This window comes from Salvia splendens, chromosome 17 (genome assembly GCF_004379255.2).
Source record: "Salvia splendens isolate huo1 chromosome 17, SspV2, whole genome shotgun sequence".
Taxonomy (NCBI): Eukaryota; Viridiplantae; Streptophyta; class Magnoliopsida; order Lamiales; family Lamiaceae; genus Salvia; species Salvia splendens.
The window spans coordinates 11,243,636-11,270,950 of NC_056048.1; the positions used below are offsets into that span (position 1 = coordinate 11,243,636).

The window sequence follows — 27,315 nt, forward strand, 5'->3', positions numbered from 1 at the left end:
CCTGTAATCGCTCCATTACTGGACTCTCCGCCGCGTCCACAAGCTGTTGTCCCGTGCTTAATGACAAATGAGTGGGAAACGAATCAACACGAAGGTGAAGAGAGAATGGAGATTCAAGGCCTTGTTGATAAACACAAGGAAGCATTTGAGACAACAAAGCAAGACATGGAGGTAGAAATAGATGGGAAGAGACTGTTGTTTGAGGATGAGCTACAATTAAAGATTGAAGTAGTTACGACTTACGAAAGGAGGTGTTTCTCTATATGCATTTACTGGAGATAAGGGTGCATGTGTCATTCCAAAAGGTTTGAAGGAATTTCCTTATTCCTATTAGGATTGGCACGCCAGTGATGTTGTGAGTATGAATTATAGATCAACATCGCTCGACGCCGATACACATTGATCCCCCCGCGCAATGACACGTTGGCGTCGCGATTGTGATTGGCGGAAGGATAAAAGGTAGTCGCGGGAGCTTTGCCCGTCGATCAAACCAAGAACAATAAATAAAACGTGAAAATAAAATAAGATAATTGTATTTCTTCAATGATTAATTCAAAAGATAACAAAGACTCATATTTATAATACTAATTCCCTAATACCCTAACTTAGTGACCAAGAAAATAATCATAAGCATAGATGGAAAGATATGAAAAATAATTGACTAACAAATTAATAGAGATAGGAAGATATCTCGTATCAACTCCCCCACGGTTAAAATCCACATTGCCCTCAATGTGGAAACCACGACACAACAAAAGGCGTCGTGAACAGAAGCTTTGACGACGAGCCATTCCCGCATGGATCAAACACACACCGACTAGTCGAGCGCCTCCCTTCTTCATCAATATCAAAACTCACCAAGGGAGGACCTTTGGGGGTCGTGATACTTCAATGCTAAAAAGGGAATTTTATCCACCCGGCTACAAATGCCCAAATTTACGAATGCTAAAAGGGAATCTTCTTCTAGATGTTCTGTTACACATTGACAAGGAAATCTAAGAAAAATTTGGCATTTTATACACCATCTACATCACAAATGAGAGAAGTAGGCAAATCCAATGCAGAGAGATTCATCAAGGTTAACAAATTAAAACCATAGACAACCTCAAAAGGTGAAAAAATGTGCGGTATAGTAGATGGTGCGACTATAACCAAATTCGGTAATGAGAATGCACAATTCCCATAACTTCCTATTCAGGGCTACCAAAACTCTAAGAAGGGCTAGTAGGAGGGTACGATTAACTACCTCGGTTTGTCCATCTGTTTTGTCTTAGGCGGTGGTTGGGAATAAGAATTGGGTACCTTGCTTTCCCAATGGGTTTGACAAAAATAACTAAGGACCTTGACATCTCTATCACTCTCTATAGTTCGTGGTATCCCATGCAACTGGACAACCTCCCTAAAGATAAGACCAGCATTATTGGTAGTTTTGCAAGTTATGAAGTGTGTCATATTTGAGAACCTATCTACCACCACAAATAGACTATCATTCCCCTTTTGAGATAGTAACAATCCTATCAGAAAGTCCATTGGCAAATCTACACAAGGTTGTGTTGGAGTAAGCAAATGTGTTTATAGGCCAAAATTATTTTATTTTGATTTAGCTTGCCTACACTCAATGCATGAAATGCATGACGAACAAAAATTTTCAGTAACTTTTTTCATTATAGGCCAATACAAATGCTCACAGAAAATGTCAAAAGTTTTGTGAGAAGCACACTTCCTAAAGGTGTCCCTCCACTTCCCAATCACATACCCAATTAGGGCTGGGGAAAAATACCGAAAAAATGATATATCGCTCGTATCGTATTGAAAAGTATCGAAAAATTATCGAATTTTTGGTATATCGTAATTTTTAATACGATACAATACCATGTCGTAAGTTTTCGATACGATAACGATATGAATTTCTTTATACCACTATATATCGTTTTATATTGAATATACGATATATATTGATATTTTCGGTATACCGAATTATATTGAAAATCAATACATATTGAATTATCGATATATACCTTAAATATATTGAAATTTCGATACGATATTGAAGTATCGATCGTTGATATATCGTTCTGAACGATATACCAAATTTCGGTACGATATATCGAAATATCGATATGGTAATGATATTGATATTATCCATATCGACAGTTCGATATATCGAAACTTTCGATACGATAACAATATGAAATTTTTTCATACCGATATTTTCGATAGATACACGATACAACGTTTCCGATGCATATCGACCCACCCCTATACCCAATGCCACTCAAGACTTCAGAATTTTGGATGGCTAGGATTCGCACCATTTCAACAAGGCATTCCAATTCTCCACGGTACCAAGAGTCAATTCAAGTACAAGTATGTCAAACAAGTAAGTGAAAACTAGCAAATAGAACCAAGCAAGTGTGCGAAAGTAGGTGTTAGGCCTATGTGACAAACAAGCAATAGGAAAAAAGATTTTTTTTTTCAAAAGTTGCCCAACTTCAACAAAAAGGTCTAGAATATGGAATAAATAATCCCAAGAAAGCAGATTTTAAATTGAGTCTCAAATTTTGTATTTCCTCCAAATTTACCAACAAGAAAGGCTACAATATTTATAGAAATAATTGACCTATCAAACAGTGGAATGTTTGGATGAAAATATGCAGATATATTACATTAATATACCGAAGAATATATGGTTAATATTTTAGCTTAATCCAGACAACAGTAGCTATATACGATAATAACATGAACATATGCTAAAAATCATACTCCCTCCGTCCGTGAAATATTGTCCAATTTTACCATTTCGGTCCGTCCACGAAAAGTTGTCCGCTTTGCTTTTTCCCATTTTTGGTAAATTGACCTCACTTTCCACTACTCATTACACACACATTTTATTATAAAACTAATATATAAATGTGGGACCTCCATTCCACTAACTTTTTCCAACTATTTTCCACTATCTCATTAGACTCACATTCTATTATAAAATCAATATATAAATGTGGACCTACATTCCAACTTTTTCCTTCCATTTTTCTTCATATTTCTTAAAACTTGTGCCGAGTCAAATATGGACAACATTTCGCCGACAAAGCGAGTAACAAAGAAAATGTATATCCAATCACTTACTTATAAGAATAAGAACCAATAACTCGTCACGTGATATCAAATGATGTGAATCATAGCACATGAACAACAAATAAGCTTCCCCAAGACTTGTTCTTATGGTTATATCTTTGGAACAAAAACCTCAACCCACGAAAAGTTGAGGAAGACAAATGGATGAAAAAGATAAGAGGATAAAGACAGTGTAATGAAAAAGAAATCCAACTTATAAGTTGGACCTTCTTCAATAAGGTGAAGACAATCCAAAGATGACTTTTCATCAAACATACCTTTACCTAAGCAACCACCAAAGTTGGAATTAGATAGAACTTTTTCCTTCCAAAAAAAAAAAAACACTGAAAATAATTACATAATGATCAATACTGCTATGAAACATTCTAACAATTGTTTTTTACCTAGGGTAACCTAGAATGTGAAAATACTCATATTTTTGAACAATACATTGACTTTGCGTATTCAACTCGATCGGGTGGTTTCTTAGAGTAGAGCTACTCGGATAATACTCACTGCCTTACCTCATCGTGCCCCCTCTATCTAGTCGAGTGACTTTGTACCACTTAGCCACCCGGTTGGGTCGGCCTCTCTAACTTTGCCACTTCCTTACTCGGTCGGGTGGTTTGAGTGCTAGGCTCCAACTCGGCCGGGTTCAAAACCCTGGTTCATTTTTGTCGACACCCGTTTGGGTGGCTCAAGGCCTGCATATCCACCGAGCAAGGTGGTCATAGCTCAAACACCGACATAGTGTAGTCCTTGTTGCTAGAAGAATGGGTACCATACTTGGATTTAACCAGCAAAATGTACGTATCTATTTATGATTTAATTTAATGTTATACCATATTCTAGTATCATCAGGTCATCCAAAATGAGAAATTTTTTAATTATTTCATTTTAGGCTTTCTTCATGTTCACAGTCAAACTTTGATACACATTCCATGGCCAATCGACGAATTCGAAGTCGAGAGCATGCACCAACGTCGATTCGACGAAAGGCATTCCCGGGCCCCGACATTCAACATATCATTTGGCCCATTGAAATTTTAATGGGCCTGGGCCGATATATGCACGGTCCAAAATCAGGAGTTGCCCCTCTCGACAAGAAATGGTTTGATTTATTTCGAATTATTTATGGGAATATCAGTTTTCGAGCTTCTCATTTTCTTTCTCTCCTCCCGTCGGCGCCGAAGCTGGATTTGATCTGAGAGTTACTGGTAAGTGTTGCTCGTTTTCCATTTCGACTTAATGATTATTGTATGTGTGTTACGGATTCGTGATTTTCAGTTTCTGTTTCGTTCACCTTGCCCTAATTCCCTGCTTCAAAATTCTGATATTATTTAACTTGATTGATATGTATCTGTGAAATTGAAGTTTGATTGCTTGAAGCAGTAATTTGATTAACCGTGAGAGAATGCTCCACTGCTGTTGAATTTAATTTGATTTCCTGCTAACCTAGATTGTTATTGTCTCTGATTTTTTGTTTACCATTGAAGTCTCATTGAACAATGAGTTTCGTATAGTTGTTGGAAATGTAGTGGTGGTTTTGTTGGTAACTATGAGTTTAAAGCTGGCAGAAACCTCCCATCTGAAAGCGATAACTATGTCATCCCAACATGTTCCTGCAACTGAGGATTCGATTAGTGCTGCTAAAGAGAAAACTGCGGCTGAGGCTATCCCTCTCCTTTATGGGATCCTCGAAGATCCTTCATCTTCTTCGGAAGCCTTAAAGATAAAAGAATTGGCTATAACCGACCTATCAGACCGGCTGAGGGAAGTTGGTCGAGCAGAAGAACTGCAGAGCCTGCTGACTAAATTGCGGCCTTTCTTTTCCTTGATCCCGAAGGCGAAAACTGCAAAGCTCGTTCGTGGTATTATTGATTCAGTAGCTAAAATTCCTGGGACCTCTGATCTCCAAATATCTCTCTGCAAGGAGATAGTGCAATGGACAAGGGCTGAAAAGCGAACTTTTCTCCGTCAAAGAATTGAGGCTAGGCTTGCAGCTCTTCTGATGGAAAGTAAGGAATACTCGGAAGCACTGAATCTCCTTTCAGGTCTCATCAAGGAGGTTAGAAGATTAGATGACAAGCTGTTGCTTGTGGAGATTGACTTGCTTGAGAGCAAACTCCATTTCTCCCTGAGAAACCTGCCCAAAGCCAAGGCTGCACTCACTGCAGCAAGAACAGCAGCAAATGCGGTGTATGTGCCCCCAGCACAGCAGGGAACCATAGATTTGCAGAGTGGAATTCTCCATGCGGAAGAGAAGGACTACAAAACAGCATACAGCTACTTCTTTGAGGCATTTGAAGCTTTCAACACTCTTGGAGATCCCCAGGCAATTTATGGCCTTAAGTACATGCTTCTGTGCAAAATTATGGTGAACCAAGCTGAGGATGTGGCAGGAATTATATCGTCGCCCAAGGTTGGTTTGCAATATAAAGGACCAGAACTAGATGCAATGAAGGCCATTGCTGATGCTCACTCAAAGCGCTCCCTGAAGCTCTTTGAGACTGCGCTGCAAAATTTCAAGAATGAATTGGACGAAGACCCAATTGTCCACAGACACCTTTCTGCCCTCTACGACACCCTACAGGAGCAGAATCTTTGCAGATTGATCGAGCCATTCTCAAGAGTGGAGATTGCCCACATTGCTGAATTAATCGAATTGCCATCTCATCAAGTTGAGAAGAAATTATCTCAGATGATTTTGGATAAGAAGTTTGCAGGGACTCTAGACCAAGGTGCTGGATGCCTAATCATATTTGATGATCCCAAGACTGACGCTATCTACCCAGCTACTTTGGAGACTATATCAAACATGGAGAAGGTTGTTGACAGCCTCTATGCAAGGTCAGCTAAAATAATGGCATGAGGATCACTGGCAACATAGAACTTTTCTTCTTTGCGATTTATGTAAGTTCCGTGAATTATGACCCATATTACTATCTTGATGTTCATCTAATCTTTGTACTCTTCTTCTCTCAGGCAATGTCACATTTGAGCACTTGATTGTTGCATCTTATTTGAATTTCTAGCTTTTATGTGCTCCATATACGCATGGTTTCTTTTGTGTATATAGACCATTTCTGGCTTCATTTTGCTTGTAGATTATTTCTGTGTTGAATGCAAGGGAATTTTATTTTGTGAACCCTCAAGGAATTTGTCAAGACTGCCCCATGAATTATAGAAATATCAAACCTGCCATGAAAATGATGAACATTCTCTAATGGAAACACACACAATAGAGAGGCATACTTTGGCATTTTAATTGCTTCTGTATAGCTACTCAGTAGCTATGTTTTTATTACATGTATAAAACCTGCAATAGCAGAGATTTGGGAAGACGACCCCTTTCCAGCGTGTAAGTAAGAGTACAAGATGGTGTTTAACCCCTTGTTTTTCTATTATAATGACTACTAAAATTCCTTGAGTGTGGCTGTGGCCTCGACTACACTATACCCTCTTGGAGTTCACTTGTTTGAGCCACGGTCAGTCTCCGAAGTCTGTGCTGAGATTTGGGAAGACGACCCCTTTCCACCGTGTAAATAAGACGCCCGATCCAAGCGTCAATGCAGCAGAAATCAAACCCCAGATCCATCTTTGTCGTCTTTGCCTGAGTCGCCTTGCTGTTTCTACAAAAGGTTACGAGAGATGAGATGAAATCTCACTAATATCAATGCCTAAAAGAGGAAAAAATAACGTGTATAGCTGTTGTTGAGAGATTTGAAGTGTGCTCGACTAAGTTAATTCTATCAACAAAACCATCATCTTAAGAGGACTTACTATGAAGCTTATCAATTTAAGAACCAATTCCATAACATACATCACAAAACTACAGGTGTTAGAGATGATTTGGAACAGTGATACAGTGATCAGTAAGTGCATTATGAATAGCAAGTGTTTTCTTCCTTTATTTCTAAGGCCAGCAGTTACAACTATTCAAAAAGAACGGAATCCAAAAACTCAAAGGTGGCACTTAGTTCTATGCATGGAAGGCTAGAAAGATACACCCCTAAAAGGATATCTATATGTATATAAATCGAAACAGGGAATACAAATATCAAATGTAAGACAAAAATAAGTCCTAGAGAATTTATCTAGGGTGGGTGTCTCTCTATGTTCCATTATTGCATAATAACAAAATTTAGAGAAACGGGTATTGCCCTGGCTGCATATGCATTTAAAATGAAATAGAGTAAAACTAAGCTCACAGCAATGGCTTCAGAAACTAACCTACGACTTCTTGGTTTCTATGAGACATCTCTTGGTTCAACAAGCGAGCAATTTCAGAGTTCTTTAGCTCTATCTGTGCTTCCATCTCCATCTCAACTTCAGCCTTTGCAATTCCCCAACCAATTGAATTAGACACTAAACGGGTAAGATAGAGTTGTAGGCATATCTCAGCTGCTGGATCGACAGGTTCTCCACCCTCTCCTCTCCCAAAGCGGTCGGATCAGCAGGAAGATTCAGTCCTCTTTTCAATCTCCATCAGCAAAGTCAGTTTAATTTCTCGCAGTTCTGTTTCAATATCTGGCGGTGGATGCTGGTGTCCACTTTCTGACGACAATTCTAAGGCACAACACACATGCAAGTCATAAACAGATTAGTCCAAGTTAGTGAAACAAGCATTTAAAAGTTAATAAAAAGAGTACTCTATTTTTCACTCAACCCTCCCCTAATCCCATCAGAACTAACTCCAGAATTGGGGGAAAATAAGCTTTCCTCTTAATAATAATGAATAACATGTTCTAATTGAATTCACAGAGCATCTTTTATGTGACAATGCCTTCACGTATTGTTAAATTGAAGAAAAGAAAAGATGCCACGTGAACAAGTACTGACATAACCAGTGAAAATGAGATATTCTCTATTTTACCAATAAAAATGAAGAGTAAGGGGTAAAAAGAAGGCACCTTCCCAAGCATCATAGAACTCTGTGATTGGAGCCGACTGACTCAGAGAAGACCGTTCAGCTCCACCGTTACCCACACTTTCACCAATGGCCTCAACACTCACTGAATCCTGTGGATCAACTGGACTACCAACCACTTCATCCTGCTGCAAATTGAAGTTGACAGATTTAGTCGCTTCCTTATTTTTCGTTTATGACACCAGTTAGATTCATTTGCATGGCATTCCCAGTACCAGAACGACTAGCATAGTCATCATCCATGGCAAGATAGATTACCTCTGTAGGAATACTAGAGTCATCTTTGCATACACCTTTTTCAGCCCTACTCTCATTCTTATCCACCTTGATCTCATCGGATTTATTCTTCCAAGTTGCAACGTCATATTCAGAGAAACTCTTCATGAGCCGTGGGCCCCGTCGCTTGTGATAAATAATGTAAGGTGCTGGGGGAAATGAAGATGGGGAATCACGAAGTGGAGTTGATTCAGGAGTGGCATAGAGGGCTGGCGAGATCCGAGTCCAGTGGTGCTCTTTATCTACAACTGTTGTAGTTGGTGCATGAGAAGGCATAGCAACACCCCCCTCTCTAGTTTCGTATTAGGAGGCACACTAAATCCCCTCTCGAGCTTCAAATTAGGATGTATACCTGTGACATCCCTAACCCGAAACATGCATCAATTTGCATAGTTATAATATTATTTGTATAATTGTATGTTATATATACTAAGTGTATATGTGTACATGAATTTTAGATAGCTAAAATAAATGTGTAACGTGTGTATATGTGCATGAGATAATATAGTACTACTATTATGTACGTACTTATATACACTTATATATAAGTTTAATATATGTGCTTGTTTTTGGATAACCTAAGGTTGATATACATTAAATAAATATATGTTGTACGTGGCATAGAAAATGAGCATTTTAACATATTATTGTGTTGCCTAAATTTTTATAAAGGTTACACGTTTTAGTTTTCATTTTATACGTGTTTTTCTTATAAAATACAAAATAAAATATAAGGTGAGTCACCTAATTACGCCATCAATGTACATGACTATAGAATATTTTTGTTCTTTATTTTAAAGGATGAGAATTAGGTAGGGGGAGGGGAGTAAGCTACGGTATACATATAATTTAGAAGGAACGAAAGCTATTAAAACAAAACATGAACAGTAGATGAACAAAACAATAAGGAGAAGATTATTTAGGATTTACAAGCAAACAACCATATAGTATATACAATCTGAGGGTGGTAAACAGAAAGAGGAGATTTGAGTTTTTGAATTGATTATATCGTGATCAAGATCAAGGAACGTAGATCGGGAATCAAGAGCTAGTGTTCGACCAGGTTACCTATCGTGATAAGGTGTGTATAAATCACACTTTTAGGTTTACATGTGTTATGTGGTTAATTGTTATATGTTGAATTGGAGTGAATTATTGGATTATATGGTGTGAAATTGATATGATTATGAATTGTTTGATTTTGATGGTCGAATATGATATGAATATTTGATTGCTGAAATGGACGTGTTTGTTTAGATATATTGGATAATTTGATGGAATATGATATGGATATGTTATTGGTGCAAAGGATATGTTTATGATACTGATTATGTGAATCATTGGATAAAAGATGATCTGTGACAGCCTTGTACTGGATCTGAAATTTTAGAGGGACCTATGAGTCCAAATACAGAAGGACCTATGAGTCCAATTACAGAGGGACTTTCGGGTCAAATACAGAGGGACCTATGAGTCCAATTACAGAGAGACCTTCGGGTCATAGAGGAATCCCGGGCAGATACCAGGCTTGACTGTTACAGAATAATAAACTGAATAGAGTGGCATATGCATATGAATATGAAATGGTTTGTTTTTAAATTATGTTATATATATTGTTTCTGATTATATGTATTGATAAAAGAATATGCTTGATGTTTGTATCATGTGAGATTAAATGTGGAGATTTATATATACTGAGTTGTGGCTCATATAAACCACTAATTTTTTCAGGAATAAGATAGCAATAAAGTTTTGACTGACGTGGGTCATAGGAACTCCACGTTTTATCAGGTTCGGCGGCTGACGCATATTGGCAACCTTCTCCTCCTCATCTTTTTGCATGTAGATAAATGTATAGTATATAGAGTGGTGAAAGGGTTCCACTACTTTACAGGATAATTAGAAATATGTATCGGATAAGTGTTGGTTTGAACTTATATAATATGGGTGTTCTATGCATTAGACACATGTATTGATTGCTATAAGGGATTTATTTATTATAAGAGTATACGTCAGAGGGGTTGTGGTGTGACAATACCAACGCCTCCTTTCAGCTTCGTGCGAGGAGGAACACTAACACCCCTCTCCAGCTTGGGGTTCGGAGGAACATTAACTCCCCTCTCCGACTTAGGATTTGGAGGAATGCCATATCCCCTTTCCACCATTGAGCTAGGAGCATCCATTGCCCTAATTTCTATAGTGTTCGCAGTGCTACGCCTCCTCTCAAGCTTTGAGTCGGGAGAATTTCTTACTTGCACCATGGACTTCGCAGCTCCAGGTTCAATCAGCCTATCCAACGCTATAGCTGCAATTGTTGGCATGGCTTTCCAGCATCAAACAATCTGCACACACAATGAAAGAAACATCCATGACTTCAAAGAACATCAATCTACCAATGATTAAAAACATAACATTGAAGTCACAAATGAGGCATAGAAAAATGACAACTTTTTCATTGGTTCTAAAAGGTTCCACAACAACAAAAAAGGAAATGCAAAGCACATATACCAGAAACTTCATCTAACCAATTCCAACCTAAATTTCACATTCTTAATTGACAACGAAGCATTTCTTCAGTTAAAAAAATCATTTCTACATTGTTAATTTTGTCTCTCACCCAAAAAAAACCCAAAAATAAAAACAGCAACAATCCACCCTTCAATACATCAAATAAACAACAACACTCCGAAAACCATACAAAAAATGCTCATTGAGCAAACAACAAACAAACCAAAGAGAGAAGAAGACGAGAGAAAAACTGAGATATTTTTATTGATTCAATCTGGAAAACTCAAGTTTACAAAGAGCTAATCCTACACTATTTATACTACTCGATAGCTCACAAAAAAGTAAAGAAAAATATCTGGAACTGTAACTAACTCCTAACTAATCTGCCAGCTGTACTAACTAACTCCAACCGCCACCAGCGGCTCTTTCCCAACGGTCATCTTCATCCTTCAGCTATTTCTTTATGCTTCAGCTTATTAGCCATAATTCTTAGCTTCAACACCCCCTCTCAAGATGAACAATACAAACTTTGAAAGTTCATCTTGCCAAGAATATTCCCAAAAGCTGAAAATCCCAAACGCTTGGTGAAAATGTCAGCAAGTTGTTGATCATTCCGTATAGGCATGGGTTTGATCACCCCTTCTAAATATCTCTCTCTCACGGTATGACAATCAATCTCAATATGCTTTGTGCGCTCATGAAACACTGGATTAGAGCTGATATGAACTGCCGCTTGGTTGTCACAAAACAGAGGGACTGCTCTTTCAACTTTGATGCCAAAGTCTTCCAACAAGGCTCTTGCTCATACTACTTCACAAGTGGCATGTGTCATAGCTCTATATCCAGCCTCTACTGAAGATCTTGAGACTGTATGCTGCTTCTTTGCTTTCCAAGAATCCAAGGATGAGCCAAGAAAAAGGCAATAACCTGTCATAGATCTTCTAGTATCAGGGCATGCTGCCCAATCCGCATCTGAAAAAATACTAAGTGTGGGATCATTATCACTTAAGTAAAACAGACCATGCCCTGGAGTTCCCTTCAGGTATTTGAGTATCCTCAGTAGCTTCCCAGTGTTCATCACATGGGCTTGATACATATTGACTAAGTTTATGGACTGCAAACGTTATGTCAGGTCATGTTATGCATAGATAGAGCAATCTTCCTATTTGCCTTCTGTATTTAGATGGATCTTTCATGGGGTGTCCAGTGTTTTGCTTGAGTTGATTCACTGAATCCATAGGCACTGAGGATGGCTTGCAGCCTAATAAGCCGACATCTCTGACCAAGTCCATGGCATACTTTCTTTGAGAGATTAGGATCCCCCGTTTACTTCTTGCTATCTCAAGACTAAGGAATTATTTTGGAACTCCCAAGTCTTTGAATTTGAAAAACTGAGAAAGAAAGATCTTGAATTCTTCTATCATATCTAGTGTGTTTGCAACAATCATCATATCATCAACATATACTACAACACCAAAGAATGTTGACTGATCTTTCTTGAAGAAGAAAGAGTGATCTTAGGCTGATTGTTGGAGTCCAAATTTTGCTAAGACTTCATAGAGCTTGAGGTACCATTGTCTAGAGGCTTGCTTCAAGCCATATAGGGATTTGTTTAGCTTACACGCAAGCTTAGGACCAGTAGAACTGCCCCCCTCAACAATAAGCCCAGGAGGTAAATTCATGTAGATTTCTTCCTCTAAATCACCATAAAGAAATGCATTGTTGATGTCCAAATAAGAGAGTGACCAAACTTTGACAGCAACAATGGATAGCAAGAACTTCACAGCTGTCAGTTTTGCAACTGGAGAGAATGTGTCAAGAAAGTCAATACCCTCAAGTTGTGTGAAGCCTTTTGCAACCAAGTGTGCTTTAAACCTTTCTACTGATGCATCAGCCTTAAATTTCACTTTATACACCCATTTGCAATCAATGGGGATTTTTCCAGGAGGTAGAGGCATAATTCTCCAAGTATTGGTCTTCTCCAAAGCAGCTAACTCTTTTTGCATAGCTTGCTGCCAGTCCGGGGAAGAAGAGGTTTGGGAGTATGATTTAGGCTCAAAGACAACAGTCATGAGGACTATGTACTTGAGATGTTGTGGGGATAATTTTGACAAAGAGAAGAAAGAAGATATGGGGTATGGAGTAGATGAAGAGACTGAATTGCAGACATAGTTAGTCAGATGTGAAGGAGGTTTGGTGAGTCTCCCAGTTCTAGTGATTTGATTGCCTTGAGTAGTAGGAGAGATATCAGATGATGGAATGTTTTGTGAGGCATAAGAAGTTGGAGAAGCTGAGTGAGAATCATGTGGAGAGGCAGAAGAATCTGGAATAAATGTAGCAGGAGAAGTATCTGGTGCGGCTGGAATATTTTGTGAGGCAGAAGATATATCTGGTGCGGCTGAATTATTTGGTGAGGCAGAAAGATGAATAGGTGTGAGTGGAGTATTTAGTGAGGCAGAAGGGAAAGTGGAGGGATTTAAATGAGAGAAGGGAAATGAGTCTTCATGGAAGACAACATTTCTAGTTATTAGTTCTTGCATAGAGTCAAGATTTAGGACTCTATAACCTTTGTATCTAGAAGGATATCCCAAGAAAACACATCTGGAAGCTCTTGGGGAAAATTTATTTCTATCTCTATGAAGAGTAGATGCAAAACATAGACATCCAAAAACCTTCATGTGATTGTAGGATGGTGTCTTGTTGAATAGAATGTGAAAAGGAGTGGCATTATATGGCAAGACAGACGATGGGATCCTGTTTATGATGTATGAAGCAGCAAGAATGCTATCTCCCCAGAAGGTAATGGGCAAATGGGATTGAAAAAGAAGACTTCTAACCACATTAAGCAAGTGTTGGTGTTTTCTTTCCACTCTAGCATTTTGCTGTGGAGTTTCAACACAAGAGTGTTGAGTCAATGTACCAAAAGAAGTATATAGAGAGGGTAGATTGAACTCAGGCCCATTATCAGAACGTATGGTCTTGATCTTTTTAGAGAATTGGGTAGAGATAGTGTGAAAAAATTGAGTTAAGATGGTTTTGACATCAGATTTATGCTGCATAAGAAAGGTCCATACAAACCTAGATTTATCATCAACAATTGTCAAAAAAATAGGCATAACCTTGTGTGGTACAAGGGGAAAAAGGACCCCAAATGTCACAGTGTATAAGATCAAAAATATCAGAGGCTACAGAGTCAGATCCATGAAAACAAAGATGATGTTGTTTAGCTAATGGACAAACTTCACAGACACAATGAGTTCTTTTGGAAAAGGAAATGACATCATTCATGGATTTGAGTTTATTGAAAGACAAATGGCCAAGTCTTTTGTGCCATACATCAATAGTAACAACAGAGTTTACAAAAGAGTTGGAATCTAAGGTTGCCAAATCTGAGGAACTAGAAGGAATAGCAGTGGATAGGTCAAGAGAATAGAGATTACCAAGTCTGCTACCCTTCCCAATCACAATCCCCGGAGAAGCTCCCTGAATGAGGATGGAATCATGAGTGAAAGATACAGAACAAGGTATAGAAGAGGTGAGAGAACTGATAGAGATAAGATTGAAAGAAAAGGAAGGGACACATAGCACAGATTGGAGAGTAAGTGTAGGTGTTAAGTGTATGGTCCCCAAGTGAGTAACACCTGCCTTAGCACCATTTGAAAGATTCACAAAGGCATCATATACTGGAGATGAACTAGAGAAAAAACTGATATCACAACAGACATGGTGTTTTGCACCAGTATCAAGCAACCACAGAGAAGATGATAAAGAGGAATCAACAACAAAAGGTGAGAAAAGAGTAGTACCAGTGAATGGAGTGGATTGAGTAGGAGTGAAAGAGGCACTTGGTTGAATGGCCGAAACATGAGGAGAGGATGAGGATTGTGGAGAGTTTGATATAGACGCAACAACAAACTGAGATTGCAAGAGAGAGATTAGCTGCTGGAGTTGATCAGAAGATGAAGAATTAGCTGGTTGAGGCAGTGAACTGGTGGCTACTTTGTCACAGTTCTCAGTTGTAGATTCTTCAACATAATTCACAACTTTGGAGTTAGGAAAATCCTTGTATGGTGGCTTGCCTCTTCCCTTGCCATAGCCTTGAGGAAAACCATGCAAAGTGAAGCATCTATCAACAGTGTGATTGGTGCGGCCACAATGAGAGCATAGCAATCTTCCACGGCCAAAGGTGGATGATGTTTCATTAATACTGAAAGGTTGCTCACTGGAGGAAACTGGAGATGAGTTCATCATGTTACCATCAATAGTTCGTTATCTCTCCTCTTGAACAACTAGAGAAAAAGCTTTAGATAGAGAAGGTAAAGGCACTGTTGACAGAATAGTAGATCTGATCTGAGAGTATGATGAATTCAAACCGATTAGGAATTGAATGTGCATTCATCTTCCTGATATGTGTGCCAACCCAGGGCACTATTGCATCTACAAGTACCACAAGTACACCAAGCAGCAGGCTGTGAGTGCTTATATTCATCCCACACAATTCTGAGATTGGTGAAGTATGTACTAACATCAGAATGCCCTTGCATAAGAGCCATAAGCTGCTGCTTAAGTTGATAGGATCTGGCAGAATCAGCTTGAGAAAAACGATCATGGAGATCAGACCAAATATCATGAGCATTATCCAAACACATAATGCTGGAGCAGATTTGTGGAGAAACAGAATTTCGCAACCATGAGACCACCATACTGTTGCATCGGATCCAAGCAGAGAATAGAAGATCATCATCGGGTGGTCGCATCAAGGATCCATCGATGAATTGCAGCGTGTTCTTAGCAATTAGAGCAGTGATAATTGATCTGCTCCAATTGATGTAATTGGATCCGGTGAGGACATGAGGAACCAGCTGAAGTCTGGGATTATCACTAGGATGTAGATAATATGGACTGGTATGATCACCAGCTGGAACAATGGCATCTCCTCCGCGATTGCCACGATTTCCACGGTTGTTCATCGTGAAGAAGGAGTTAACACAGAGATCGGAGCGGAAATGAGTGGTTTACTTCTGATACCATGTAGAAATGGTGAATCCAAAAATCATACAAAAAATGCTCATTGAGCAAACAACAAACAAACCGAATAGAGAAGAAGATGAGAGAAAAACTGTGATATTTTTATTGATTCAATCTGGAAAACTCAAGTTTACAAAGAGCTAATCCTACACTATTTATACTACTCGAGCTAGCTCACAAAAGAGCAAAGAAAAATATTTGGAACTGTAACTAACTCATAACTAATCTGCCAGCTGTACTAACTAACTCCAACCGCCACCAACAGCTCTTTCCCAACGGTCATCTTCATCCTTCAGCTACTTCTTTATGCTTCAGCTTATCTGCCATAATTCTCAGCTTCAACATTGAGAGAAAAAAATCCCTCGAAACGATCGATTCATGATATGGAAAGAAGAAAGGGAAATGAAACTCACCCGCGGAGAAGAAAATAGAAGGAACCCTGGAAGAAGGGAACAAGAAACAAGCGTTCATACTCCCTCCGTTTCTTCATAATTAAGAAAGGGTGTTGAATGTGTTAAATAAATAGATAAAAAAGTAAGAGAGAGAAAAACGTAAGAGAGAATAAAGTAGAAAATGAATAAAGTAGAGAGAATAAAGTAAAACAGAAAAAAGTTACTATATAGGAAAATAACTCAACTATGAGGAAACTTCTCAAAATGAAAAAATGACTTAACTATGGAGAAACGGAGAGAGTACTAACATTTTCTTTTTATTTATAGTTTATATTATTATTAATTATTAATGATTTTGTATTGTGTAAGTGTTTATCTATTCTCGAAAATTGTATATGGCTTAAATAAATTAAGAATTGAAATTTATTGGTTCGATAAAAAATTGCAGGGATCATGTTTAGCTGGTTGGGCTATATTTTTTTCTCTTGATGATTTATTATGATTGAATTTTTTAACTATTATAAAATTTAATCATGCAGCTTTGTTGTGAATGAGGAATTAAGTTTTGTTGGTTGGGTCATGGTTACATTTTCTTTTAATTGTAATTCTAAATAACTTGGACAACATAAAAGTTGTTGAAGAAGTCAAGTGTACCACCCAATTACAGTTGATTTGAATGTCAACTAATTATTTGTTTTCAAAGAAAATGAACTTTGTGGAGTAAATCGTAATGATCGTTATTTGGAGAATAATGAAGGTCAAACACATGTTTTTGGATGTATCGTTAACGTGTGAAAACTAATAGCTCTTTGTACTCTTTCACACACTAAAACGCAAGAGCCAATTAAAATAGCCCACCAAACTATAGCATATGTCGGTCGTATCATTAAAGATAAAGAATTAGGCCACTCCATCTGCTATCCCTCCGTTCCATTAGACTTGAAACGTTTTCCTTTTTTATTTGTCCCATTAAAAATGAAATATTTTTAAAAATAAAAACAATACTCTCTCTACTTTTTCTTCTCTTTTACTTTACTCTCTCTTCATTAACTTACAAAACAACACTACATAAAATCTCTTGACAAAAAATAAATTTTACATATTTAATGGGACGGAGGGAGTATATTTTTGCCTTTTCAATTTAATTTATACACCCTTTGACAATAGTGCAAGTGAAGCCTTCACCCATTAAACGGTTGGGTCATTCAATGTGAATTATTGTAATATTTTAATATGGTTCAATAGAATTGTCTAAAGTTTATATATATATATATATATTATGATTATTTATTGAATAACTCAATTACATAATTTACCAAATTGAAATAATTTATAGGGTTAAACAACCATCTATAAAAATATAAAAATAATTGTTCGAATACTACTTACTATTTTAGTTAATTTAGAATTTGTTATAGGTGAAATTACAGTTATAATAAAGTTAGGGACTATGTTCTCTAATTACGGGTTTATGATCTCCAAATGCAATCGATAAATACTTTGAGAGAATCCGATTCATATGCGTTACGGGAACAATATACATATTTTATATGAGAGCATTGACATTTATAACAACAATTTCACACTTCAAAATCATAAAAAACACCCAACATCATGAATTTGAATTTATGTATGTTTTCGCTTTATGTTTATCAATCGTATTCAACATGTATAATTTATATGAATCATTAATTTGATTCCAACATTATTCGATCTCTATAAAGCCAATAATCTAGCAAAACATGATGGGATAAACGATTGATAACCACTCTTCAACACAAGGTCTTAAAACTTGAACATGTAACCCCAAAGAAATGGCTTCATTTATGAGAGAATACATGTGTTTTGCATACACAAATTTATGAGACTCCAAAACTAATAAAACATTAATAAAAACAAGTTTCATTTATAATACATAACAGGCCTATCTGTAGCCATGTCCCATTCTCCTCCTTCCCTGAGATAATCCAAATACCGGGAAAATTCTGGCTTGGCCGTCGCCTTCTTCCTCCGTCTCGACTCGAAAATACTAAAAAAGGGATGAATTTTGCTTGGCTTCTTTGCTTCTTGCGGCATTTTTGGTGGGTTGACCATTTTTGTTGGCAAACTTTTTGATCGGCTCAGCTTTGGCACCAAAGCTGCTGAGGGCGACGGCTTGTCTCCGTTGTTTCCGAGCTGCTCATAGCCGCGCCACTTCCGCTGTATGCTCAGAGCTCCAAACATGGATGTGTTTTTAATGAGAGAGGGAGAGAGAAGATAGAGAGTTAGTGTTATTGTATAGATGATGGAATTGGCATATTATGTGTATTTTCTTATGTTTCTTTGAGTTGTGATGTTTTGACATTTTCTTTGGATTTTGAAATAAATAAGGTAAGTATCGACCAGTTCTTGCGAGTATAGGTTAGTCTCCTCATCCATTGTTTTCTTTATTTGCAATAAAATAGAAATTTAAAGACGGTCGCCTTGACCTGTCATCCATTGTTCAATTCTAACAGAGAATTTGAGTTTCATATATTGGATTCAATACATATAATTGAAATAAAATGATGTCAAAATAAAATGAACCATTTAAATTGAAATGTAAGAGTAAAATAATTAAATAACTACTGTTTGTATGATACGAGCATATTCCTAGGATTATCCCCACATCTATATTATTTAGTTAGTTATTGATTTATCATATATTTTGCTTAGGGTATTATTATATTTGATTTACTAGATTTTGGTAGGATATTATTATGTCCCCACATATTATAAATATGTGTAGAAGACCTTCATATTATTCATTTAAGAAATCAATACAACATAAATTTCCTACTTTTCGTACTTTATTTTTCTGCAAGTTAATCTCGTCAAACCCTAATTGACCGAGAACCCTAGGCTGCTCGACGGGAGGATCCCGCGAACGAACCTAAGCCTTCTCCGGCGACCTCGCGCTGTCGGGACCGATACGATTACTCTCGTATCATCTGGTGCTTTCATCCAGTTCTCATCCTCCGTAATTCCGACATCATGTCATACATCTACACTGCCTACCACCATCACCAATTCGGGCATCCTCACCCGCGCCCCGAAACAGACCCATATCTGTGGCCATCACTATACGCCGCCCCAACTACTGAATATAGACAGCCACAACCACCGCCCTTCTCCGACAGACCAGACCCATCCTACGGGCTGCCATGGTTTGGCTCTTGAGACGAGCAACCACCATACACTGCAGCGAAGACCACCGCACCGCCGCGATCCACGTTCGCTGGTCAGGATCTGTACCGCCATGTACAGTGGCAGCCGCCCGACCGTGTACAGTGGCCTCCGCCATGCCAGACCCACCCACAACAAATCGACTACTACCAGCCGCCGCTGTTATATCTGCAACCTCCGGATAAACCGAATTGGTAATGTCTCTCAACGACCAACGATGTCGGTCATATGGAGCCTCTCGGCATGCCACGTGATCCATTGACGCTGGAGTCTGAACCGAACCTAACGGTGGCTGCCTGGGCTTTATAGCTCTAGCGTTTTACTGCTATTGTCAGGGAATTGGAGTCTCAGATGGATTCACGTGAGCGCTGCCTTGGCGATCCACACGCCGCAATGAGGCCGACGAGCCATCTCCGCACAGCCGCCCCACTGGCCGCTACAATTGCTGTCTCGTCCATGAATCTGCCCCCGCTAGCTCCTCCGTGCAGCCCCGATATCAATGGAGATGAGGGGGAATTGTTAGACGATGACCCACTCCCACTAGCCGTGATCTCACAGTTGGGCAACTCCAATACCATTCCAACATCGGTCCCTCATTTTGTATTTGTTGTTTTCCCGGTTCTATAAAATTAGGGATTTCAGAGGGTGCGAAACGCAACTGCTTCAGTTTTTCTCTCGGCAAGAGTAGAGTTACAAAGAAATTTCACAATTTGGATGATATGGGTTTTAATGATGACGCGAATCCAATTGATGGTGATGTTGCCAGAATGAATCATCGACCAACATCGCTTGACGGTGATAGACGGTGGATTCCTCCGCGCAAGGACATGTCGTGTTTGAGCATTCTGGGACGCGTGGACAAGCTCCCCATTTGAACGATAAATTTTGGCAACCACAATGATCATCCTTTGATGATTTTTGATGGAGGTGATGAAGGGAGATGCTCTACTGTTCGGTGTGCATTTGATCCGGGAGGAGATACCTCGCCACGGTGTGCATTTGATCCGGGAGGAGATACCTCGCCAAAGCTTCGGCTTTTAACTCTCGTCGTGGCTTCATGGTTTCCACCTTGAGGACAAGGTGAATTTTAACCGTGGGGGAGTTGATACGAGCATATTCCTAGGATTATCCCCATATCTATATTATTTAGTTAGTTATTGATTTACCATATCTTTTGCTTAGGATATTATTATATTTGATTTACTAGATTTTGGTAGGATTTACTAGATTTTGGTAGGATATTATTGTATCCCCACATATTATTAATATGTGTAGAAGACCTTCATATTATTCATTCAAGAAATCAATACAACAGAAATTTCCTACTTTTTGTACTTTATTTTTCCGCAAGTTCATCTCGTCAAACCCTAATTGACCGAGAACCCTAGGCTGCTCGACGGGAGGATCCCGCGAACGAACCTAACCCTACTCCAGCGACCTCGCGCTGCCGGGACCGATACGAGTACCCTTATATCATTGTAGATCACTACAAGAAACACCACTTTTCACAAGCACCTCTTTGCTTAGTAAATAAAGAAACGAGTGCACACCGAGTAGATTTTAGCCGCGCGATAAACAACTTCTCGGGATATTTAGTATTTACTAAGGGGGTGTTCGACTTGCAAGATTGTATCCCGGGATTAAATTAGTAGTGGGTTTGGTTCATGAGATTTAGTCCTCCAACTCAATCCTAGATGGATAATTATGTGATAATTAGTTATAACTAACCCCTATGACTAAAATAATCTCACAACTCAATCCTAAATTATATATTGGTATTATTTTATCTAGGAAACCGAACACCACCTAAGTGGAGTGCCGGAAATTTACCGAGAACAAAGCAACACTTGGTAATTAATTTAAACGAGCTTGGTCGGCTTTCCGATGAAAGCCCTTACTCGGTAAGTGGAAGATTATTTTTGTAATGTATATTACTGAATAAGTGTGCGCTCTGTAATTTGGTTGATTAATTAATATTACCGATTAATATTGCACTCCGAGTAATTAATATGTACCGAGTATTTTTTGTCTCGGCAATTTAGTTGATTATTTCTAATAAATCGTTACAAAGTACCATTTCACTCAGACAAATTATGACTAGTTTCCGAGATCATTTCTTCTCGTACTATAAGAATATTATTTAAATAATAAATCTTGCCAAGTACACGTCTTCGCTGAAAAAATATAGCGACAACACCTGCCGATTAGCAAATTGCTCTATAATTTAAAGAAAATAATTGTCCAATACATCGAACAATCTCTCTGCTCGGAAAATTGTGGATAATTTATCCCATTATTTCTAAATCTCTACTCATATGGTTACTGTTTCCGAAAATCTCTTTACTCGATACATGTACAGTAGGAAAAATAAAAAAATTTCATTTATATAATTAATGTAAAAGATAAATACTCCGGATAAAAGAAGATAAAGAATCCAGTTATTAGAAAAAATACCTTAAACTTAAAATAAACTAAGTTGTTAATTTTGAATAAATTCAGAATAATGTTAATTTCTTGAGTGTATAATAATAAAAAGTAGTAACAATTTTTATTTATATAATTAATGTAAAAGTTAAATAATTTTTAAAAAAGAGATAGTAATCATCAAAATGTTAGATTAGAATATTGCGGAACAAGGAATTGATCCACACTCGTGGAAGGCAGGATCCTTCCTTGAACAATTGGACAAACATAACAACGTAGTACTACTCCATGCATTCACTATTTAAAGAGCCATTTTAACTCGGCACGGGTTTAAGAAATTGTTTGACATTGTGAAGAAAAGTAAAAGAAGAATCTATGTGGAATGTGAGAACCATTTTTTATACCATTAGTTTATAATGAATTGTAAGTGTAAAAAGTTAATAAAATGTGAGATCCACATAAAAAAAATGAATGGTTCTTTAAATCGTGGAAAAAACCAAATGACAAGATGATTTTTTAAATAGTGACAAAAGATACTACTCCCTCTAGCTCATTAAAAATAAAACATTTTCTTTTTTTAGGTTATCTCATTAAAAATATATTAGAACCCACAGGTTGTCCAAATGTATCATACAACGATCATAATAAAATCTCCAATCAGATTAATTTGTTCAATAGGTGCCCCTTCATCGTTTCCGTACTCGTTATTATCATATTTTGTATAAGAACACTAATTTTTGAACCATCCATTTTAGAGTTTAGAGTGATGTGCATAACACAATTAATAAACATATCCAATCAAAATTTCCAGGTTATATTCTCCTGTGGAAATCTTCTCATATACATCCACTCTCTGTCCATTACTCATTTCACTAACCTTATATCATTCGAAAATTAAATACTACATCAATTAAAATACAACATAAACTAAAGCATGTTTACAGGGAAAAAAATAGACAGATGCCTTATACTTTATAGGAATATCAAATTCTTAGATATGGTAACTCAGCTTTCTGATGCCTTCCCCAGGATATCAAAAACAAGGGCATCTAATAAAGTTGAAACAGATAATCATGAAAAGAGCAAGCAATATCTAAGCGTTTAATTAATGGAAGCTCCTTCATAAGGAACACTTTGTACCAGGATTGATCCTTTGAAACTTTAGCCTGTCCACTGAATTTATTGGAGGCGAAACTCAGGCATCTTCTTGGAACTCATCGGAAAAAAGAAACAAAGCTGAAACGTGTTCCGTATTAGGAAACTCTTGAGCTTTATTGTTTTGAAGTTATGATGATGCCTCACCCAACAACACCCGATTTTAAGTCATATCCTCCGTCCTGTCCAGTCAATTTCTTCTGAAGTACCATGTCAAGCTCTGCCTTGTCAAAGTCCTTCGCATTTTCGGCAGCATGAGCTTCTGCTAGGTTTGCATAATTGGTAGCTGACTGAGATATGAATGCGATTTCATCATCTGTGAGATTCCTCGGGAATTTGGCTGGATTCCCTCCCCATATCTGATATTGAAAAATCACATATTCAGAAAAAGACTCCTTAATTGGTATGTATTGTTAAACGAATTGAATCCGAATTAGGTATTTAAGTCACTGATTTGAAGCCAGCAGGACAAGATGCTGAAGGTCCGAAAGAAGATGTTTAGGTGGTTATTGAGATATGTTAGGCTGAATTACAGAAAGATAGCGCTTCACGCATCTAAGGGCACTTCCATGCACATTTCCATAACAAAACTTCATAAGATAAGATAATAGGCAGCTCATCAGTGTGTCTTACTAACCTCTCCAGATGGTATTCTTGTATTCTGTCTGACAAGAGCTCCGGCGGCAACCATTGAATGCTTCTCAACAACCACCCCGTCAAGCAATGTTGCACCCATACCAATAAATGCTTCATCCTCTACAGTACAACTGTGCAAGACAGCACTATGCCCTATAAAGTCCAATGTGCAAATTATCACTCAGGATCAAGAAACTCTGAGATGAAAATATTATCTGAGTATGCCGTCGATGATACTAACCAACAGTGACATTGTCACCAATATTGATGGGCAGAACTTTCCCAGCAATTTAGCTACGTGAACAAGAGAGTTATCCTGTATGTTGGTTCCAGCTCCGATGCTAACGCTGTTCACATCACCTGCTTACCGACCATTTCAACTTAGAAAAGATGGCGTCACACAAGCACACCATGCCTAAAGAAAATGAGGGAACCAGCAGTGATGACACAAACAACCAAAACACATCTAAGAAGTTAAATGAAAATAAATGTAATGCAAAAGAAACTTTCATGTTTACTTTTTTACTTTGGACAATGTCAATCCACGAACTGAAGATTACTAAACCAAAGACGTGACACAAACCTCAGAAAGGTTATAGATCACATTTGCATAGGAACCATAAGCATTTCAGACGCATAAAAATGAAATGCTAGAGCAAATGGCCCATCAGATGGATTCTATCATGACCTTCATCGAACACAGAATGGTTTTATTTGGGTTTGAAATAGCTCAGGGTATACACCGGTAGCTAAGACTCCAAGAAAGATCAGTATCTAACGAGAGAAGACATGGATGACTCTGCATGAAAAACACATTACAGTAAAATACTTGACCTTTACTCAACTAAATATGGTTACTTTCTCTCATTATAAGTTACGCCAGTTAGAACTTAGAAGAGTTTCATATTAGACCAAAAGACATTTTCTGGAGCACAAAATTGATAAGAATTATTTTTTAGAAAGAGATATCAATCAAATTAAAGTACAACATGGCAACAAACTATATCTCAGTCGGCATAAACCATACCTCTGACAACACATCCGTACCAAATGGAGGAGCTTGGTCCAACATAAACCTCCCCAGTCAGTGATGCATTAGGGGCCACAAAAGCATTCTTAGCAACCGAGGGGGCTTTGTCAAATAAATTCATGAGTGTCTATGTCTTGACACTGGAAAGAATTTGTAGTGTGTCAAATATTTCATCCGAAGAATTTATAAAGAAGAAAGAATAAACACAAATCTACCTGATTATCTACGCATGCGTAAAGAGAATGAAAGATACACTGTGGATTTTATGATAAATCACCACGACTTCCTCTACATAGAGGCACAAAAGAATTTGAAAAACAAATTATAGTTGTGTGGTTCGATGCAAAACATGTGCCAACAACATTTCCATCTATCTCTTTCAAAAGGCCAGCATTTTAAATGAAATTATACGGATTATGTAGGACCAAATGAAATTGTAAAGATTACGTAGCACCAAAATGGTAGACAGGAAGGGGAGCTTAAGATATAATTTGCCTAGGGAATATGCTGGCTAGACTAGCAGTTACAAAGATGAGGGCATGGATGAGTTCTTCCTCTCAAAACGCATCTTCTTAAAGCCTCGTAGAAATGCTAGCTGAGACAACACACTTCTGATTAAGGTTGTTTGTTTTTCCTAATTAACACATAAAAGGAAAGGGGGAAACAGAAAAGACGCATTCCTTCATTCAGGCCCAATTTACTCAGTCTTACACATTCCTTAGATCAACGCTTTCCTAACACAGCTTAAATTTTCGCTCGATTTTCAAAAATTGAAGACCGAGTCTTCTAAACCCCGGGCTCAAATTTGACGGATAACTAGATTAATAAAGCAATGTCGGCAGCAGGGAGCTAATATCGGATATAATAGGTATAGAGAAAGAGGGAGATTGCATGATTACATTATTCCTGGAAAAGGTAGTTTCCCTGGAAGCAGGAGCCGAGGCGGTCGAGAGCTTGGCCGGTCTCCCTAATCCAGAATCCGATGGTGTAGAAAGCTCTTCCCATGGTGCCCATCCTGCCCTTGAATTCTTCAAGGAATTGGATGTTTCCGGTTTAGGGTTGTGAGATTGGGGGTGATTTGCAGAAGTAGCAAGATCGATAGTGTGGGAGACTATACAATAATACATGTGCAGCACAACAGTAGTATTTTCTGTTTAACACCAAAATTTAAATTTGTGCAATACTATGGCTGGACAAAGGACAAATACAGAAAAAGACGAAAAATGATTTAAAAAATTATATACTACCCCCTCCTTCCATAATAGATGACACACTTGAATATAGGCACGAGATTTTAGGTGATGTTGTTTTGTGTATTAGGTAAAAAGAGAAAATAGTATATTTATATTAATGTGAGAAATAGCTTTTTTCAAAAAAAAATGTGACACACAAACTAAGAATGAAAGTATGACATCTATTATGAGACAGAGGGAGTATATTGGCACGAGATTTTAGGTTGATGTTGTGTTGACACTGTATTGACATTAAAATCTTGAAAGTGTTGATATTGTGTTGAAACTTTTGATATTGTGTTGAGTAGTTTGGAATTTATACAATATATAGAGTTTGCATTTCTATCACTTGAAACAAACTATATACAAATAAAACATCAGATATTAAGATAGCACTAATATGAAAATAACTTGTGTATTACGCAGAAAATTTCACCGATAACTACTTGATCTCGCAAATGCCTTTATTTATTACTCCCTCCGTCCCATAATAGTTGTGATACTTTCCTTTTTAGTTTAGATATCACATTTCTTTTTTTTTGGAAAAAGTTCTCTCTCACATTTATATAAATATATTATTTTCTCTCTTCATTTAACACACAAAATAACATCTCCTAAAATCATGCGTCGTTACCCAAATGTGACATCTTTTATGGGACGGAAGGGGTACTTTTTCTATCCCAAAAAATAGAATTTTTTTATTTTTAGTTTGTCCCAAAAAATAAAAACTTTTTCTTTCAGGAAAATTCTTTCTCTTTAATGAGGATGTGAAACTAATTTTACACTAAGAGTGTTCACAGTAGTGGCGCCGCGACGGCCGCCACGGCGGTGGAGGAAACGCGGGGACCCGGCGGGGTCGAGGCGGAGGCAGGCGGTCTATGCAGCGGCGCCGCCACCGCGTGCTTTCCAATTTTTTATAAAATTTATTTCTATAAATACAACGTCTTCCCAATTTATTTTTCTATTCCATTCCAATCTCAAATCTCAAAGTTTTCTCAAATTCACTCTCCGAAAATGATTTCCGACGTTGAGTATCAATGCGCATGGGAAGCGGCCTATGACTCGTTGGTTGAAGAGGTGGCGCGGGAAGTATAGGAGGAGAAGGAGGAGCGAGTGGTGGCAACGGCGCTCCCTCGTCCGATCCAGCATCGGCAGAGAATCACCCTCGACCATGTCGGGGCTATCCAGTGGCTGATGGATGACTACTCTGCCGAAAATTAGTGTTTTACGCTAGAGCTTTTCCTTCGGCATTTCAGAATGTCTCGACGAATACAGGTGCTTCACCCTCCGATATGATGCCAGCAGCAGAATCGGACTATCGATGTTACAGAAGTGCACTGCTGCAATTAGACAGCTGGCTTATGGCGGACCGGCTGATATGTTTGA

The 27,315-nt window shown here is 38.0% G+C and overlaps 2 protein-coding genes and 1 pseudogene across 5 annotated transcripts; 1 reads left to right on the forward strand and 2 right to left on the reverse strand.

The window, feature by feature from the left end:
* Nucleotides 1-4,236: 4,236 nt before the first annotated feature.
* On the forward strand, nt 4,237-6,142 carry LOC121773578 (26S proteasome non-ATPase regulatory subunit 11 homolog). Of its 4 annotated transcripts, none has more exons than XM_042170467.1 (2): nt 4,237-4,331; nt 4,685-6,142. In XM_042170467.1, exon 2 carries the CDS (start codon nt 4,718-4,720, stop codon nt 5,984-5,986), a length of 1,269 nt encoding a protein of 422 aa, XP_042026401.1. In that variant the 5' UTR covers nt 4,237-4,331; nt 4,685-4,717; the 3' UTR covers nt 5,987-6,142. The 4 variants fall into 4 exon arrangements, with proteins under 4 accessions (XP_042026401.1, XP_042026400.1, XP_042026398.1 ...); XM_042170466.1 differs by having other exon boundaries at nt 4,692-6,142; XM_042170464.1 differs by having other exon boundaries at nt 4,256-4,331; nt 4,611-6,142.
* A 1,425-nt stretch (nt 6,143-7,567) lies between these two features.
* LOC121774305 lies at nt 7,568-8,596 on the reverse strand. Its single transcript, XM_042171204.1, has 3 exons — nt 8,303-8,596; nt 8,028-8,205; nt 7,568-7,683 (listed from the first exon to the last, which is right to left on the reverse strand). The coding sequence occupies exons 1-3, from the start codon at nt 8,594-8,596 to the stop codon at nt 7,568-7,570; spliced, it is 588 nt and encodes a 195-aa protein (XP_042027138.1).
* A 14,065-nt stretch (nt 8,597-22,661) lies between these two features.
* On the reverse strand, nt 22,662-25,840 carry LOC121773429 (annotated as a pseudogene).
* Between the last annotated feature and the right edge of the window lie 1,475 nt (nt 25,841-27,315).